An 18,515-nucleotide genomic window follows, 5' to 3' on the forward strand; every position below is an offset into this window, starting at 1 on the left:
AGGATGTATAGCAAGGCACCATTAGTTGCTCTTGAACTGAATGGCTTGCTTAACCATTTTAGAGACACCCACATTGCAGTTATAGAATTCCTGCAGTGTGGAAGCCGGCCATTTGGCCCGTCAGGTCCACACCAATCCTTTGAGGAGGATCCCACCCCAACCCTGAAACCCCACACAGCCAATTCACCTAACCTACACCTCCCTGGACATGATGAGCAAGTTAGCATGGCCAATCCACCCCAACCTGCACATCTTTGGACTGTGGGAGGAAATTGGGGTAAATCCATGCAGACACAGGGAGAAAGTGCACATTCCACACAGACAGTTGCTTGAGTGTGGAATTGAACCCAGGTCCCTGGTGCTGTGAGGCAGCAGTGCTAACCACTGAGCCACTGGGCTGCCCAAGAGATTCCAAGCGTCAACTGTAGACCAGACCAGGCAAGGGCAGCCGAATTCCCTCCCTAAAGGACATTATTGAACCAGTTTTTACAGAAATGTTTACATGGTCAGCATTAGACGAGTGTTTGATTCCAGATTTTTATTAAATTCAAATGCCACCATCTGCCATGGTGGGATACCAACCCATGAAAGTGGAGGATCAGTGAGCTCCCAGTCAGGATGGTGTGTGGCTTGGAGGGGGACTTGCAGGTAGTGGTGTTCCCATGTAATTATTGCCCTTGTCCTTCTGGATGATAATGGTAAGACTCTTGTGACTCAGTTGTAGTAGCTATAGAAGATCAGAAGATGCAGATACAAATTCCATCTTTTACAGAGGTGTATGATAACACATCTGACTAGCTGGATTAAACATATCAGTATGGTGTTGGTTGTGAGTTTGGAATGTGCTGTCAAAGGGCTCTGGGTGAGCTGCTGCACTATGTGTTGTAATTGATTCCTACTCTCTTTCCCTCTCCCTGCAGGTACATGGATTTTTTCCCTGTTCCATCCAACACAAGCTCGGATTTCTTCTTTGAGAAGAGTGCAAATTACTTTGATTCTGAGGTGGCCCCAAAACGGGCAGTGGCTCTGTTGCCAAAAGCTAAGATTATCACCATTCTGATCAATCCCGCGGACCGAGCTTACTCCTGGTACCAGGTACCTGTGGGATACTCAATCGGCAAGAACATTAGGAGGGGGAGGAATTGGGTTGTGTTTATATTTGATATATGTCAAAAGGGGAAGATGGAGAAATCACACATTGACAGAAACTTGGGGCAGGATTTTCATTCCTGTGTGGTCAAATACAGAGAGAAGTGGGAATGAAATTCCACATTGCCGGCAGTGTGCCAATTTGCTGGTGCTTAGCCTTACTACTCCCAGGGTGGGATTGGTGGTATGGACCAGACCAAACCCCCTCAAAACACATTAAGAAGATAAGCCTAGACCTGACACTTTCCTTATTTTAAAGGCAATGGCGAGGTGTTGCGATGCTGATGCAATTCGATTGGTCAAACAACCAGATTTAAAGCAAAATACACTTTTCACATCCGCTATAGTTAAAATACAACAAAAGAAAGAAGGAATTGGATTAACTTAACTGTGAGAAAACTTAACAAAATAGTAGGTTATTTAGTTACTGAACAGCAACTTGTTCCAATATAGTAACATCCCATAAATGTACCTTTGGCAAAAGCAAATTCAGTAAAATGAATTGCCTCTCATGCAGTTCTCCAGAACAGGAGGAAGTATCATCAGGAGAAAGCTTTGAGACAGAAAGTATCAGGGAGAGGTCTACTGCAGTTTTCAAACCCAGTTTAAGACCCCAGTAACTGTTACTGAAAGATTAAAACTGAAAATAGCTGGTTCAGTGAGAGCTCGACCCCACCCATTCAGGCTGCTTCTATTGTTCCAATTTAATAAAATAACCCAAGACCTCACAAGTACTTTGCTGGCTTTAGAGCAAACTCCCCCACACCTCTGTCACAAACTATATTCATTTAAAAAAAGGACAAGATATTCCTCTTAAAACCATAGAATCATCACATTGGAAACTGAAGGATCACCAGCCCAGAAGCAGCGAGAAGCTAATTGTACAAACATAATCAATGGCTTATTAAGGTAAAGGCAGATTGGAACTTTTCATATGTGCTGTAGGACATCTGAGGCTTAGGGGCTAGGCCCGTGGCCTGGGGGTAGTAGATTAAGGAGGTGATGGGACAGCAGATCAAATAGGCTGCCCCTTCAGTCGATCCTATGATGATATCCCTCCCTCACAATGGTTGCTTGAGACTATTTTTCTGACTAAAGAGTTTGAAAATGTGCAGTGAGGGCATTTTAGCATGAACTGACCTGGACTGCAGGTTTCACCTCTTTTCATGTTGGAGGGGATTCCATTGACCCAGTGCCTGATTTCCTCCTGCCGTCAGTAATACCAGGCTGTGACCCCCATTTCGCCTTGGCATTGGTGCCCTCTCTCAAAGAGTAAAAATCCTGCCAATGTTCAAGACTTGCTTAGTCAAGTGGGAGTGAAATTGGTTGAAGTGAAATAGGGCCTGGGTCAATAAATGTGACCGAGAAGATTTGACTGTGTGTGGGTGAAATGTTGACGTGGATCGACGATGGGGACCAGTGGCCTGGTCCCATGGCATACCTTCTAGGTAAGTGTTTATCTCGTTCGGGTTCAAATCTGCCCTGGTGTGCTGATGGCCAATTAGCTTCTGTCTGGTTTGAAGTCAGGGTTTTTCACCACAAAACACAGGCAGCAATTGGGAAAAAAAAATAGGAGCAAGAGGAGGCCATTTGGCCCTTTGAGTTTGCTGTGATCATCCAAGGTGGAAGTGGTACTGCAGATGCTGGAAATTAGAGTCAAGATTAGAGTGGTGCTGGGAAAGTACAGCAGGTCAGGCAGCATCCGAGGACATTTCGGGCAAAAGCTGGGATGCTGCCTGACCTGCTGTGCTTTTCCAGCACCACTCTCATCTTGACTCTGACGATCCAACTCAATCCCCCTTCCTACTTTCTCCCCATACTCCTTAATCCCAATAGCCCTAAGAACTGTATCTTAATTCCTTCTTGAAAACATTCAATGTTTTAGCCTCAATTGTTTTCTGTGGCAGAGAATTCCACAGGTTCACCACTCTCTGGGTGTAGACCATTTCTCATTAGTTCTATCCTAAATGGCACACCCTGTATCCCTAAAATGTCACCCTGGTTCTGGACTCCCCCTGGTCATTTGGAACATGTTTGCCCTATCTGGTAGCTTGAGAATTTTATAAATTTCCATGAGAATCCCCCTTATTTTTCTAAACTCCAGTGAATATAGCCCGAACTAATCCAATCTCTTTTCATACATCGGTCCTGGGAAATCAGTCTGGGAAACCCTTGCTGCACTCCTTCCATCACCAGAACATCTTTCCTCAGTTAAGGAGACTAAACCTGCACACAGTACTCCAGCTGTGGTCTGACCAAGGCCCTGTACACTTGCAGCAAGACAATCCTGCTCCTGTACTGGAATCCTCTCACTATGAAGGCAATTTGCCTGCACCACATGCTGCATCTGCAACGCTTCCTTTCAGCGACCGGTGTACAGAGGAGCCTTGATTATCCAAAGGACATGGGCAGCGTGTATTTCACTTGGTTTATCGAATTCCGGATAATATAGTTTGGTCAAACATTGGGACCTTGCGATCTTGCCGGATAATCCGATATTCGGATAATCGAATGCCGGATAATCCGATATTCGGATAATCGAATGCCCGATAATCCAATGTTCGGAGAATCGAATGCCGGTTAATCTGATATTCGGATAACCAAATGTCGGATCATCCAGGTCTCTCTGTACATCCCTGGTCCTGTACTTGAAAGGAAGATATATATTGCTCGCATAGACAAGGAAGGCATTGCAAACACCGCAGAGGTTCTGAGTGGAGTGATGTGTATGAGCTTGGAGGGACAATGTGGATGACAGGCTGCTCAGAGTTACCAATAACACTTTCTGTAATGAATGGTCCTCTGATCCTGGCTATTGCTTTTACTGTGAGAGAAACACCACTACCCCTTCTAAGGATACAGGGACGGCGTTTAGGACTCAGGCAAGGAGGAATTTCTTCACCCAGAGAGTGGTGGGCCTGTGGGATATCAACTAGCACAGAAAGCAGTCAAGGCCAAAACATTGTATGATTTTAGGAAGGAGTCGGATATAGCACTTAGGGCTGGAGTGACCGAAGGATTCGGGAAAAGGCCGGAGCAGGCTATTGGGTGGAACAAACAGCCACGATCATAATGAATGGCAGAGCAGGCTTGAAGGGCCGAATGGCCTATTGCTGCTATGTTCCTCAGTTGGGTGTGAATCACAGATCTTCAGGAAATCGAAGATGTGGGCAAAAATACACTTTCCTAGTATTTCAGTTTAGGACGGGTAATAAATGTTGACTCTCACGTCACACAAATGAGCTTTTAAAAAGTCTTCTTACAATATCTTTGCGCAACTTTGTAGATAACCTAAACGTGGACAGAGTCGGGTTTTAATCTGTCTCTCATTTGAAATTAAGGATTTGTTTTTCTGCTTTTCACACACAGCATCAGCGAGCTCACGATGATCCGGTGGCCTTGAAGTACAGTTTCTATGAGGTTATCACTGCCAGAGGGGACACAGTGCCAAAGCTAAGATCTCTTCGGAATCGTTGTCTCATTCCAGGCTGGTACGCAACACACATCGAGCGCTGGCTTAACCACTACCATGCCAACCAGGCAAGTTCTCTCCACTATGGGTTTGGGGTGGTTGGAACAGGAAAGTGAGGTAATTCCCTACCCAGAAAGGAATTGCTGTACCACTGAGCGAGATCATGGAGTTTGTGACTAGTATAATACTGGGTGTTGGTTAGCTCAGTTGGCTGACTGGCTTGCAATGCAGAGTGATACCAACAGTGCAGGTTCAATTCCTGGACCAACTGAGGTAACCATGCAGGTTCAACCTTCTCGACTTTGCCCCGAGTGTAAAGTGTGGTGAACAACAGCAGACCCAACACCAATCACTATGGAGCCCTGCTGCCTCACACCTCCAGGGACCCGGCTTCAATTGGAGTTTGCACATTCTCCCCGAGTCTGTGTGGGTTTCCTCCGACAATCCAAAGATGTGTAGGTTAGGGTGGATTGGCCGTGCTAAATCACTCATAGTGAACAGGGGTATGTAGGTTAGGTGCATTAATCAGGGGGAAATGTAAAGTAATAGGGTAGGGGAATGGGTCTGGGTGGGATACTCTTTGGATGGTCAGCGTGGACTTGTTGGGCCAAAAGGCCTGTTTGGACACTGTAGGATTCTCCTGAGGGGAGATAATGATTCAGTATGAAAAACAAGCCTCCATGATCACCCTCTGTCTCCTACCGTCAAAAGCCAATTTCGTATGCAATTGGCAGGTTCTCCCTGAATCCCATGTGATCTAACCTTGCTAACCAGTCTACCGTATAGAACCTTGTCAAAGGCCTTGCTAAAGTCCAAATAGACAATGTCTACCACTTTGCCCTCATCTATCTTGTGGGTCACATATTCAAAAAACTCAATCAGGTTAGTGAGACATGATTTCTCCTGCACAAAGCCATGTTGATTACCCCTAATCAGACCTTACCTTTCCAAATGTTTGTAAATCCTATCTCTCAGAATTCCCACCAACAATTTCTCCACCAATGATGTCAGACTCACAGGACTACAGTTCCCAGGCTTTTCCTTGAAACCTTTCTCAAGAAAAAGCCACAATATTAACCACCCTCCAGTCTTCCGACACTTCAGCCGTGCTGTAGATGATACAAATTCCTCTGCTCGGACCTCTGCAATTTCTTCTCCAGCTTCCCACAATGTCCTGAGATACACTTGATCAGGTCCCGGAGATTTATTAGATTAGATTAGATTAGATCACTTACAGTGTGGAAACAGGCCCTTCGGCCCAATAAGTCCACACCGACCCACTGAAGCGCAACCCACCCATACCCCTACATTTACCCCTTACCTAACACTATGGACAATTTAGCATGGCCAATTCACCTGACCTGCACATCTTTGGACTGTGGGAGGAAACCGGAGCACCCGGAGGAAACCCACGCAGACACGGGGAGAATGTGCAAACTCCACACAGACAGTCGCCCGAGTCAGGGATTGAACCCGGGTCTCTGGCGCTGTGAGGCAACAGTGCTAACCATTTATCTGCCTTAATGCTTTTTAAGGCCCACAGTACTTCCTCTTCGGTAGTGTGGACTGTTTTCAAGACATCAGTATTTATTTCCCCAAGTTCTCAATCTTCCATGTCTTTCTCCACAGTGAATACTGATGCAAAATATTGCTTTAGTATCTCCCCTAGCTCCTGTGGTTCCATACATAAACAACTTCAATGATCTTTGGGGGGGACCTTTTCTCTCTGTTGCTGCTCTTTTGTCTTTAATGAACTTGCAGAATCTCTTTGGATTATTCTTCAGTTTACAGGCCAAGGCCGAGTCTGTGTGGGTTTCCTACTCAATTCTGTACCTAACCAGAAATATATTTTATTAGAGATAATTATGTTCTAATGACAGGTAAACAATTAAACGAAATTAAGGGAACTCTACAAATTAAATCTTTAAACCTTAAATAACTCCCCTTAAAGGTAAAGTCATGAGTGTTCTAGCAGTCCACAGGGCTGGTCTATCATTAGAGAGAGAGAGAGAGAGACATTTGGTAGTGGTTTAAGCTGAGGGTCAGCATTTCTCAGATAAGGAGAGAGGTTGAGAAGGAGAATCCTCTGATGGTACCCTCAGCCGGTGTAGGAACTGAACACGTGCTGCTGGTGTCACTCTGCATTGCAAACTAGCCGTCCAGCCAACTGAACTAACCGACCCATCTTTTAAATTACTCACTTACACACAAACTAACATAAACAGGACGAAAATACAGACAAGTGGAGGGAAAACTGGGAAAACAGTTCTGTAGTCTTTGTTTACAGGATCTCTTGGGGGTGGTTCTTATTAATCCAGTCTCTCCTCGACCTTTTTTCTTTTGAACGCTTCCACTGGTTTACTAAAGACACTGGTGGCTGCTTTACTGATGAAAGGGCTCTGGCTTTATCCAATTTAAAGTCTGAACTTGTAGCATCTGCTGGAGGAAGGATGAGCTGATTTTCTTCATGTTTAACGTGGCTTACTGCAGAGAACTGAGAGAGAGTGAGAGTTTTCTTAGGCCACTGCAGACTTGTTGGTTTCTCTTCAGGCCTGATGTCTTGCTCACGTCCCAAACTGTCCTGATACCTTTCCACCAATCCCATAGTAATTGGCAGGCAGAGTCCTCAGGCCAATCAGCTTCAGTTGTAGACAACCCCTTGGCTCCGGGTCATCTGCACATTGCTAGAACTCACAGCGACACAAAAGATATCAAATTTCTTGCTTTCAAACCACACAACTATTCTTGAAAATCCCTGGGATTCTCATTTCAGTCTACAGTTTTAAAAAGTGCAAAAACCAAGAAGAGACAGTTTTCACACCACCAAATCTTTTCCCACAGGAAAGTCTCACCTTAGGTGCCATATAAACCCCTTCGTAATTTTAAGTACCTCAGTAAAATCTCCCTTTCGCCCTCCGTGCTCTGAGCATAACCTCAGCTTCTGCAGACCATCAACATAATTTCAGTGCCTCAATCATCATGGTCACCAGTTCAGTAAATCTTTTCCACACCCTCTCCAAAGACTTGCCATTCCTCTTTAAGTGTAGTGCCCAAAATTGGATAAGATTTTCTGATTGAGGCCTACCCTGTGGGCTTTATAAAGTACAGCTTGCTTGCTTTCAAGTCACAGATTCCGTATTAATCTAGAACAGCCTTCTCGATTTGTTACTGATCTGATCAGAAAGTTAAAAAGGTAAACGTATTTTTGATCCTCTTCAGTCCAGGTGGAACGCAAAATTAGATTAGGTTCAAAGAATGGGCTTTCAGAGCACTGGGATTAGTAAAGATGACAATGAGTCTTTATTAAGGCCACCAGCAAATCCTTAATCTCTCGCTTCAGCTCTTATCAAAGGACCATCTGGTCCTGGCCTCGCTGTTAATGATGCCATAAATATGGCCTGCAGACTCTCTTCCATCAGCCAGCTCTCACTATATTAGGCATTTGTTTCACTTAACTTTCATGGGGATACACACAATCTAATTACGGAATCAATTAAAGATTTCTTGCCAAAAAAGCAGAAAATCAGGTTATGAATTTGCAATTGTTTATTAACCCCATTACTGTGCCACTTGATCACAGCTGCAATAATTCAGCGTTAAGCTGCTGGTTATAAGCTGACAAATTGAAATTGAGGTTGATATTAATTCGGAAGATGACTTTAGAGTTAGGCTTGTTAGCCAGCTAACCAGTTAATGGGAGCAACACACTGCAGATACTGGGAATTGGAAATAAAAACAGAGTGCTAGAGAAACTCACCTGGCAAGGTCTGTGGAGAGAGAGAAACAGGGTCTGAGGAAAAGTCATAGCAGACTTGAAATGTTAACATTGTTTCTCTCTTCACAGATACTTCCAGAGTGCTCTGCTTCTCCAACACTTCGTTTTAAATTCAGCTAACATATTAGCCCTATTACACAGGATGTTCAATTAAAAACACTCTGAAGCTATATTTACCAACGTTTCCAGAATGACACAGGCTCATCCTTTTGAGCAATATTGTAAGCTGCTCATTGCATTTGCTGCTATGTAATCCTCTATGAAGATGATTTTCACCCCTTGTTCTGCAGTTGGGCTGTTCATTCTGATGTGCTGTTAGTAGCATCTAGACTCCAATCTCACTTCCTGTTATCTCAAGGAGTTTTTCATCATCTTGTTATTATGATCCCAGCGGATAGTGATATTGAACAAGCCAGATCCCAGTGTGAAACTTGGCTTGATAGAACAGATGTTTTACTTTTATCACGTGGTTATTGTGGTGATCAGTTAGTCAACACATTCATACAAGGGTTGCTGAGATAGTTTGAACAAAAGATCATACATTTATCGTATAAAACAAAGTTATGTACATACTAAAACAAAACGATCTTACCATAAACAACAAAAAAAGGAATGCTCTTTTTCTCAGCAATGTACTTTATAGACACTCAGTCCTAGCCTCTTCGCTTTAAAATTTTGTACACACTGATTGAAATTGCAAGTGATTCCTTTCAGTGATTTTATGCACATTTGCCAGATGTAATTCTTTCTTCCTCTCCTCGAGATACACATACAGGCCAACTCACTGACCTTTCCTCACCAAATTCTATGAAAATCTGAGGGCTTTTTCCAACCCCATCTACGTGGTTTGGTAAAACGGCTTAAGATTTCTTTTCAGCTCTGATAAAGGTCCGGAAGGAATGGTTGCCAATTTGTTGATGAAACAATAGTAGGTAGGAACATAAGTTGTGAAGGGGGCATATGCAGGCTGCAAAAAGATTATAGATGGGTTTAGTGAGAAGGCAAAAGCGGAATGTACTGAAGAAAAATGTAAAATTGTCCATTATGGTAGGAAGTATAAAAAAAAGTACATTTCTAAATGATGAGAAATTCAAAACGGAACTGTACAAGTGCATGATTCACAAAAGGATAGTATATTGATACAGTCAGTAATTAGGAAAGCTAATAGATATTAATTATCATGTATTGTGACAGGACTTGAGACCAAATGTAGGGACGGTAAACTTAAGATATATATCAAACATTGGTGAAACCATATCTGGAGTACTGCGTACAGAATTGGGCTATTATTTTAGGGAAGGATAATAATACATTTGTTTAGAGATTTGCCAGCCTGATACCAGAATGGATAAGTTGTCTTATAAAGAAATATTGAATAAAAAAAAGGATTGCAGGAAAGCTGAAACAAAAACCGCAATTGCGGGGGAAAAACTCAGCAGGTCTGGCAAAATCTGTGGAGAGAGATCAGAGCTAACATTTCAGATCCAGTGACCCTTCTTCAGAACTGGGAAAGACTGGAGCCTAGAAAGTAAAGAAGAAACTTGATTGAAGGATATAAGGTCTGGAAGGGTGCTGACAAAGGATGTTTCCATTTGTGAGAGAGTCGAAATTTGGAGTCACTGTTTAAAAATAAAGATTCATCCATTTAAAAGAGATGAGGCAACTTTTTTTTTCACTCATAGAGAGTCGTGAGTCTTTGGAACTCTCTTCCTGAAAAAGGTGATGGCAGCAACATCCTTGAATATTTTTATGGCTGAGATGGATAGTTTCTTATTAAGGAGGGGTGTGAAGGGTAATCGGGAATAGGTAGGCTCATGAATGTGTGAGTTAATCACAAATTGGACAATGAAATTAACCATAAACTTATAAGTAACAGAACAGGCTTGAGGGGCTGAATGGCCTCTTCCAGTTTCTTGTTTGTATGTATGAGATTGTCAAAATTAAACTGCCCTTCTGCAGTTATGAATTGTTTCCTTCTTCAGAACTGAAATTTGGTTGTGGTTCCTGATGTTTCAGTCAGTAGGTCATTAACACCTGAGGTGTTAAGACTTCGTAAATTATCTCACCAGCTAGCGTATCGAATCATTTAGCTCAGTTTACACGCATTCTTGTTTTGCATTGATGATTAGAAATGGCTTTCTGGCCTTTTTGAAAAAAAAAGCATCAACTTTGGGGTAGCCCAGTGGCTAAGTCGTTAGCACTGCTGTTTCCCAACACCAGGGACCCAGGTTCAATTCCACCCTCGGGCAACTCTCTGTGTGAAGTTTGCACGTTCTCCCTGTGTTTGTGTGGATCCTGTCTGGATGTTCTGGTTTCCTCCCATAGTCCAAAGATGTGCAGTTTAGGTGGATTAGCCATGCTAAATTGCCCCTGCTGTGCAGGGTAGGCAGGTTAGCCCGAATGAATACAGGGATTGGCTGGGATGCTGTCCAGAGGGTTGGTGTGGACTTAATGAGCCAAGCACCTGCTTCCACACTGTCTGGATTCTATAAAGAGCTATAACCAAAAACCCATTTTCCTCTACTCTTGGAATCCAGTTCCTCAATAATAAACATAATAAATTGTAGGCATTAAGCAGTGTGTGCCCTCTAATTTTCCAGTGATAACAGAGATACCTTAATCCATTTTTGAGTCCAAAAGATGATTCAGAATCTTTGTAAACGTCTGGTCAAGCCACAACTAGAGTTCTGTCATCCAGTTCAGGTCACGCACTTTAAGAAGGAAGTGAGGGCTTTTAGAAGGTGTAAGGGAGAATTATCAGAATATTTCCATAAATAAGAGAGGCTGCTTCCATCGTCAGTTTGGCGTTGCTATGTTAGAGAAGCTGGTGTGTTGTCCTTGGAGCAAAAGGCGTTTCTGAGGTGTGTTATAGAGTCATAGAGATATACAGCATGGAAACAGACCCTTCGGTCCAACCCGTCCATGCTGACCAAATATCCCAACCCGATCTAGTCCCACCTGCCAGCACCCGGCCCATATCCCTCCAAACCCTGGCCCATACCCATCCAAATGCCTCTTAAATTTTGCAATTTTACCAGCCCCCACTACTTCCCCAGGCAGCTCATTCCATACCTGTACCACCCTCTGTGTGAAAATGTTGCCCTTTAGGTCTCTTTTATATCTTTCCCCTCTCAACCTAAACCTATGCCCTCTAGTTCTGGACTCCTCAACCTCAGGGAAAAAACTTTGTCTATTTACCCTATCCATGCCCCTCATAATTTTGTAAACCTCTATAAGGTCACCCCTCAGCCTCCAACATTCCAGGGAAAACAGCCCCAGCCTGTTCAGCCTCTCCCTGTAGCTCAAATCCTCCAACCCTGGCAACATCCTCGTAAATCTTTTCTGAACCCTTTCAAGTTTCACAACATCTTTCCGATAGGAAGGAGACCAGAATTGCACACAATATTCCAACAGTGGCCTAACCGATGTCCTGTCCAGCCACAACATGACCTCCCCACTCCTGTACTCAATACTCTGACCAATAAAGGAAAGCATACCAAACGCCGCCTTCACTATCCTATCTACCTGCGACTCCACTTTCAAGGAGCTATGAACCTGCACTCCAAGGTCTCTTTGTTCAGCAACACCCCCGAGGACCTTACCATTAAGTGTATAAGTCCTGCTAAGATTTGCTTTCCCAAAATGCAGCACCTCGCATTTATCTGGATAGAAGTATACACAATAATGACATACTCAGAAAAGGCAGACAAAAAAAGGCATTTTCTATTAGCTGATGATACAAAATCATTTACTTTATCATTTTATTTTGTAGTTTGAACAGTTTTTAGTTTTTATGTTTCTGCCTTCATATTCTATGTTTTGTTTTACTTTTGTGTTTTGTGCTGGCGAGTGGTGACACTGTGCAGCATTTCTGGCTGTATTTTGCAACAAAGTACACGTGACAACAAATAAATAAATAAACAAATGAAAACAATTTCGGAGAGACGTATTTAAAGTTTTAGACAAAGAGGTGAGAGTATTGAGAGGAAGAACTTTTTTTACGCAGTGAGTGACCATTGCCTTTGAGGGTGGGTGAAGTGGAGATGGGCAATGATGTCAAAAGCAATTTGAATGGGCTCCTGGAGGAAATCATGTTTCAGGGTTACAGGATGGAGTGAAGGATGGGACTGATTGGAAAGCTCTCCAGAGAGGTATGGCCACACTGGTTCCTACCATGGGAGGCCATGATTTAGAGGGATAATCACTAGACTATTAATCCAGAAACTCAGCGAATGTTCTGGAGGCCACGTTACAAATCCCACCATTGTGGAACTTGAATTCAATAAAAATTTAGAATAATGGTCTCGCAATGACCACAAAAACATTGTCAGGAAGAACCCATCTGGTTCACTATTGTCCTTTAGAGAAGGAAGTGCCATCCTTACCTCGTTTGGCCGACACGTGACTCCAGACCCACAGCAATGTGATTGACTGTCAACTGCCCTATGGACAATTAAGGGTGGACAATAAACACTGGTATAGCTAGCAATGCTGTCATCCTGTGAATGAATATTTTTAAAATGGCCCAAATAAACTCCCTCTGTACTATAATGACTCCATAACGTTCACTAAATAACATTGTTACTCCTAAACTACTACAGGCCACAGCAAGAACTGTGTTTGTGTAAAATACTATTTTTCGGCTCGTTTTACAAAGAAATTTCTCCAATTCATTTCAGCAATCTGGGTGACATGTGCATGAGATAAATTCACCCTTTCTTTTGCAGTTAATTACTTAAAACAGCCTTCTCTGTGTCACTGATATCTTTGGGTTACTGAAGGGGCAAAACCCACCCAAGATGGGATAGCACTCCACACGCAACTGCCCCACTGGCCACTCATGACTTCTCGGTTTCTTTGGTCAAAAAAGCGTTAAGGTCTCTTGTGCTGGCGTCCTCCACAGCTTGGTGGTGAGCTCTCCAAGTCACACAATTCTCCCTTCCTCCTCAGATTCTTGTTCTCGATGGACATCTGCTCCGAACAGAGCCCGCTGCAACAATGGAAAAGGTGCAGAAGTTCCTTGGTCTCCGAAACATTGCTGATTATCACAAGTTGCTGATGTGAGTAACGTCTGAACGGTTCTCAGCCGAGAGTAATCACTCGGGCCTCGGTATTCATCCCACCTTCCAACCCCACTCCCCTGTGCAGTGGAGAGGAGCTAGGGGGTATCTTACCAGAAGGGTTGTGGAAGGTTGTGAAGTGGGTGAATTGATTGAAAGGTATAAAATTCTGTCAGCCCGAATGCAGGGAGGACATTTTCCCTGGCTGGGATGGGGGAGCACCTTGGGTCCAGGATAGCATTCACACCCTCAGAATAGATGGTAGGCCCATTTTGGATTAAGATGAGGAAAATCTTTTTTCACTCAGTGCAGTGAACCTGTGGAATTCTCTATAACAGAAAGGTGTGGGAGCCAGGTCAATGACTATAACCAAGAAAGAAACGGATAGATTTCTAGAAACTAAAAGTGTTGAAGGGTTTGGGGAAAGCATGATACACACACTGCTTACACTGTTAGTTAAGCATGGAACCAGCAGAGGGGGGGACCCTGGAGAGCTCAGTTGGTAGCATTATCAGATTTTCAGAATAGAATTGAATATCCCTGTATTGTTACATGTACTCAAGTACAGATGTACAGGAGTACAGTGAAATGTTTTCCAATATCGTCTCTTACGGTGCCAGCTTAGGTTCAAGTCCCTAGATACAAATCTTAGATACAAAACGAGGAATAAAAAAGACAAGTAATTGCATTACTTTATAGAAATAAGACATAATTAAAAGGATAGTCATTGTAGTCATATAAATGAATTACAGATAAGCGTTACATTGCAGTAGCTTTGAACAGGGGCCTCCAAATGTAGACTGACCACCCACTCCAGACCCCAGTCCAACGGCCGTCCCCACTCCACTCCAAGCCTGCAGTCCACTCCGCCCCGCCTCTCGGCTGCTTCAAGGTGGGTTTTCTCCGGGACTTGATTCTGACAATCCGCAGCTCAAATCCTTTTCTGGATGCTGTTCAGGATTCTCTTTGTTCTATTCACTTCCAATGACAATCCAACAAAGAAATCACCTCTCAGGAGGGGTGCTTCAAGTGTCATCTGTTCAACTTGTGAACAAGATCCTGCAATCTGCAATGGTCTGCATTTCTCTTGATGGGCTCTGCATATAAATGGGTGGCACAGTAGATCAGTGGTTAGCAATGCTGCCTCACAGCGCCAGCAACATGGGTTCAATTCCTGTCTCAGGCAACTGTCGGTGTGGAGTTTGCACATTCTCCCCGTGTCTGTGTGGGTTCCCTCCTGGTGCTCTGGTTACCTCCCACAGTCCAATGATGTGCAGGTCAGGTGAATTGGCCATGCTAAATTGCCCGTAGTGTTAGGTGCATTAGTCAAGGGTAAATGTTGGGAAATAGGTCTGGGTAGGGTTACTTTTCGGAGGGTCGGTGTGGACTTATTGGGCTGAAGGGCCTGCTCCACACTGTAGGGAATCTAATCTAATCCAAATCTAAATTGGTCAGTCGGAAAACAGGGGGGATTTACTGGTGGGAGGTCAATAAATGGAGCCAAAAAGTGTGCTGCTGGAGCAGGTTAATAGATGGAGGGAAAAACAGTCACAGGTGTTGAGAAAATAAACATTCAGTTGTGTGTAAGAGCACTCCTGGATATATGAGAAAAAGTAAAGGGAATCAACTATGAGGGCTCTTGTTGTTCAGTGATAGTGTCCCTATCTCTGAGTCAGGAGACATGGATTCAAGTCCCCCTGGTCCAAAGGTGTGACAATAATTTCTCTGAACAGATTGATAAGACAATATCTGGAACGAGCTGACTACAGCCTCAACCAGTTGGTGGCAATGGAGAACATTCAAGGTCTTTACAGAGAAAAGTGGATGGAGCAGTCTCCCTGGGGCCAAGGGGTGTTTTTGAGGAGGGGGTTTGTTGACGCCAGACCTGAAGGAGGGAAGTCGCACCTTACTCACACTGACCTTGAGATACACCTTAGGAGATTTTGTCAGGTTGGAAATCGTTAGCAGTGCAAACTGTGATAGATTACAAACCAATTCTCACATCATCATCATCATGTATACACTGAACAATACCACCCCCTTTTGGTCAGTCTTGATGCTAAGCCCGAACACAATCTCATACTTAATAGAACTGGAGAGTTGTACTGCTCCCAAGGTTAGATCATGGGAATAGTGGATTTCAGGAACAGCTGTGAGGAAATAGGTCACATTTTCACAGAACAATTCAACAAAACAAGAATCAAGAAAAACATTTTAATGCTGTGATATCTGCGACAGTTAGCGAGTATGTCAGCCTACCTGATTGATACCACATCCACCAGCTTCAACATTCACTCCCTCCATTACCTATGCATAGAGGCAGCAGTATGTATTAGCTATGAGATGGTGTACCACAATTCACCAAAGTCCCTTCAACAGTGCTCTTCAAACCCGTGGGTGCTGCCATGTACATGTTGTAGGTACGTGGGAACACTGCTCTCTGCAAGTTCCCCTCCAAGCCACTCGCCATCCTGACTTGAAAGCATTTCACCTTTTTGTTTTAACTGTTGCTGGGTCAAAGTTGTGGAACTCTACCTACCAGCCCTATCTGGATCGCAAGGACTGCCCTGATTCAAGATAAAAACATAAGCCTCTCTGTCGACAGGGAAACTGGGGAAGGCCCTTACATGTTAATGTCAGTAGCAATGTCCATTTACTGTGAGTGGGGAAAATAAGGACTATGTGTGACCCTCATTATTCTTTGAATTTCAGATTTGATCTGAAGAAAGGCTTCTGGTGTCAGCTGTTGGATGGCAATAAATCAAAGTGCCTGGGGAAAAGTAAAGGACGGAGGTACCCAGAGATGGACAGTGATGTATGTACTCAATGTGTCCTATCTATCTACTGATCTGTATCAAAGCACAAGTTAAATGGTGTGCACAGAGAGTACAGGAGGGATCTACAGGTTGCTTCTGGATGTGTGTCAGTGGTATGGCAGTAGAAGCAAAGATATAAAGATATACTAAAGATTCCTAAGGAAGTGGCAGATGTGGGTACAATGACAATATTTAAAAGCCATTCGATAAGTACATGGATGGGAAAGGTTGAGAGGGATGTGGACCAGGAGCTGGCAAGTGGGACAAGCTTAGTTTGGGATTATTTTTGGCATGGACTGGTTGGACCGAAGTGTCTGGTTCCATGCTGTATGACTCTATGATGCAGTGCAGCCAATCTCCAAGAATCTTAGAATTGAGTATTCCACCAGGATTGTTTCAGTTGAGTTCTGACGATCAACACTTGTTTTACACATTCAGAAACCTTCATGTTGAGATTTGACTCTCCTTTGCTGTTTTGTTCAGTGTGAAAACAAAATGTGCGAATTCAAAATGTTGACCACTCAAAACCAATTTCACATCGGCTGATTCACAGTCACCCAGTGTCAGCCTGGCAGGACTCATTGGTGGAAGTGTCTAGCAGTGGTGAGCACCCCCTGATGGAGAGACTGGAAATGACCAGAGTTTCCACCAGGTTTTGGTTCACCTTACTTGCCCCCCATGCAATCAAATGATTGACTATGTATTGTTGAAGGAGAAAGTGAGGACTGCAGATGCAGGAGATCAGAGCTTAAAAATGTGTTGCTGGAAAAGCGCAGCAGGTCAGGCAGCATCAAAGCTGAAGGAGAATCGACGTTTCGGGAATTCCTGAAGAAGGGCTTATGCCCGAAACATCGATTCTCTTTCTCCTTTGATACTGCCTGACCTGCTGCGCTTTTCCAGCAACACATTTTTAAGCTATGTATTGTTGAAGGCCTGGCCAAGGTTGCTAGCCATTACCCCATGGAATTGAAGTTCTGGCTACCACATTAATGTGGAATCTGCTCCTAACCCAGACACAACGTAAAAACCGAAAGAATTTCGAATACTGAAAAAGCAGAAACAAAAACGAAAGTTGCTGGAAAAGCTCAGCAGGTCTGGCAGCGTCCGTGAGGAGAAATCACAGTTAACATTTTGGGTCCAGTTCTGAGGCAGGGACACCGGGCCCGACCTTTGATTCCTGCTGACAGATGCTGCCAGATCTGCTCAGCTTTCCTGGCAACTCCTGTTTTTGGTTCCATCGTTCTGATTGTTTGAAAGGATCACTTTGAACTTGAGCTGCTGACACCTCTCCCTATCGAGGTAGACAGGCAGGAGGCTGGAAGAACACACCAAGGCAGGCAGCATCAGGAGGGACAGGCAGGAGGCTGGGGGAACACACCAAGGCAGGCAGCATCAGGAGGGACAGGCAGGAGGCTGGAAGAACACACCAAGGCAGGCAGCATCAGGAGGGACAGGCAGGAGGCTGGAAGAACACACCAAGGCAGGCAGCATCAGGAGGGACAGGCAGGAGGCTGGAAGAACACACCAAGGCAGGCAGCATCAGGAGGGACAGGCAGGAGGCTGGAAGAACACAGCAAGGCAGGCAGCACCAGGAGGGACAGGCAGGAGGCTGGAAGAACACACCAAGGCAGGCAGCATCAGGAGGGACAGGCAGAAGGCTGGGAGAACACACCAAGGCAGGCAGCATCAGGAGGGACAGGCAGGAGGCTGGGAGAACACACCAAGGCAGGCAGCATCAGGAGGGACAGGCAGGAGGCTGGGGGAACACAGCAAGGCAGGCAGCACCAGGAGGGACAGGCAGGAGGCTGGAAGAACACACCAAGGCAGGCAGCATCAGGAGGGACAGGCAGAAGGCTGGGAGAACACACCAAGGCAGGCAGCATCAGGAGGGACAGGCAGGAGGCTGGGGGAACACAGCAAGGCAGGCAGCACCAGGAGGGACAGGCAGGAGGCTGGAAGAACAGCCTCCTGCCTGTCTACCTTGGGTTCCAGCATCTGCAGTGTTTTTGTCTCTAACCTCTTCCCCACCTGGCATTGTTGAATCCCTGGAGATGCAGCTCATTGCCTTTCACTTTCCCTCCACCCTTTACAACCCCCTCTCGATCACCCTGGATCAACCTCCTGTCAGCTTCAGGCCAGCCACCATCACCCTGGATCAACCGTCTGTCAATTTCGAGTTATCCCCCGATCAGCATTGGCCTGTATCCTGCTGCCCTTGTCTTATCCTCTGACACTCTTCACCT

General features: G+C 44.5%; 1 protein-coding gene across 3 annotated transcripts in view; it reads left to right on the top strand.

Moving 5' to 3' along the window:
* The window catches only part of ndst1b (N-deacetylase/N-sulfotransferase (heparan glucosaminyl) 1b), a 322,190-nt gene that overhangs the window by 275,812 nt on the left and 27,863 nt on the right, over positions 1-18,515 (top strand). For all 3 annotated transcript variants that reach the window (XM_072590317.1, XM_072590316.1, XM_072590318.1), the window contains 4 exons: positions 921-1,095; positions 4,519-4,689; positions 13,347-13,456; positions 16,169-16,271. In XM_072590317.1, coding sequence (XP_072446418.1) covers positions 921-1,095; positions 4,519-4,689; positions 13,347-13,456; positions 16,169-16,271 — 559 coding nt within the window. The remainder of the gene's footprint in view (positions 1-920; positions 1,096-4,518; positions 4,690-13,346; positions 13,457-16,168; positions 16,272-18,515) is intronic.

Source organism: Chiloscyllium punctatum, chromosome 20, assembly GCF_047496795.1.
Source record: "Chiloscyllium punctatum isolate Juve2018m chromosome 20, sChiPun1.3, whole genome shotgun sequence".
NCBI classification, from domain to species: Eukaryota; Metazoa; Chordata; class Chondrichthyes; order Orectolobiformes; family Hemiscylliidae; genus Chiloscyllium; species Chiloscyllium punctatum.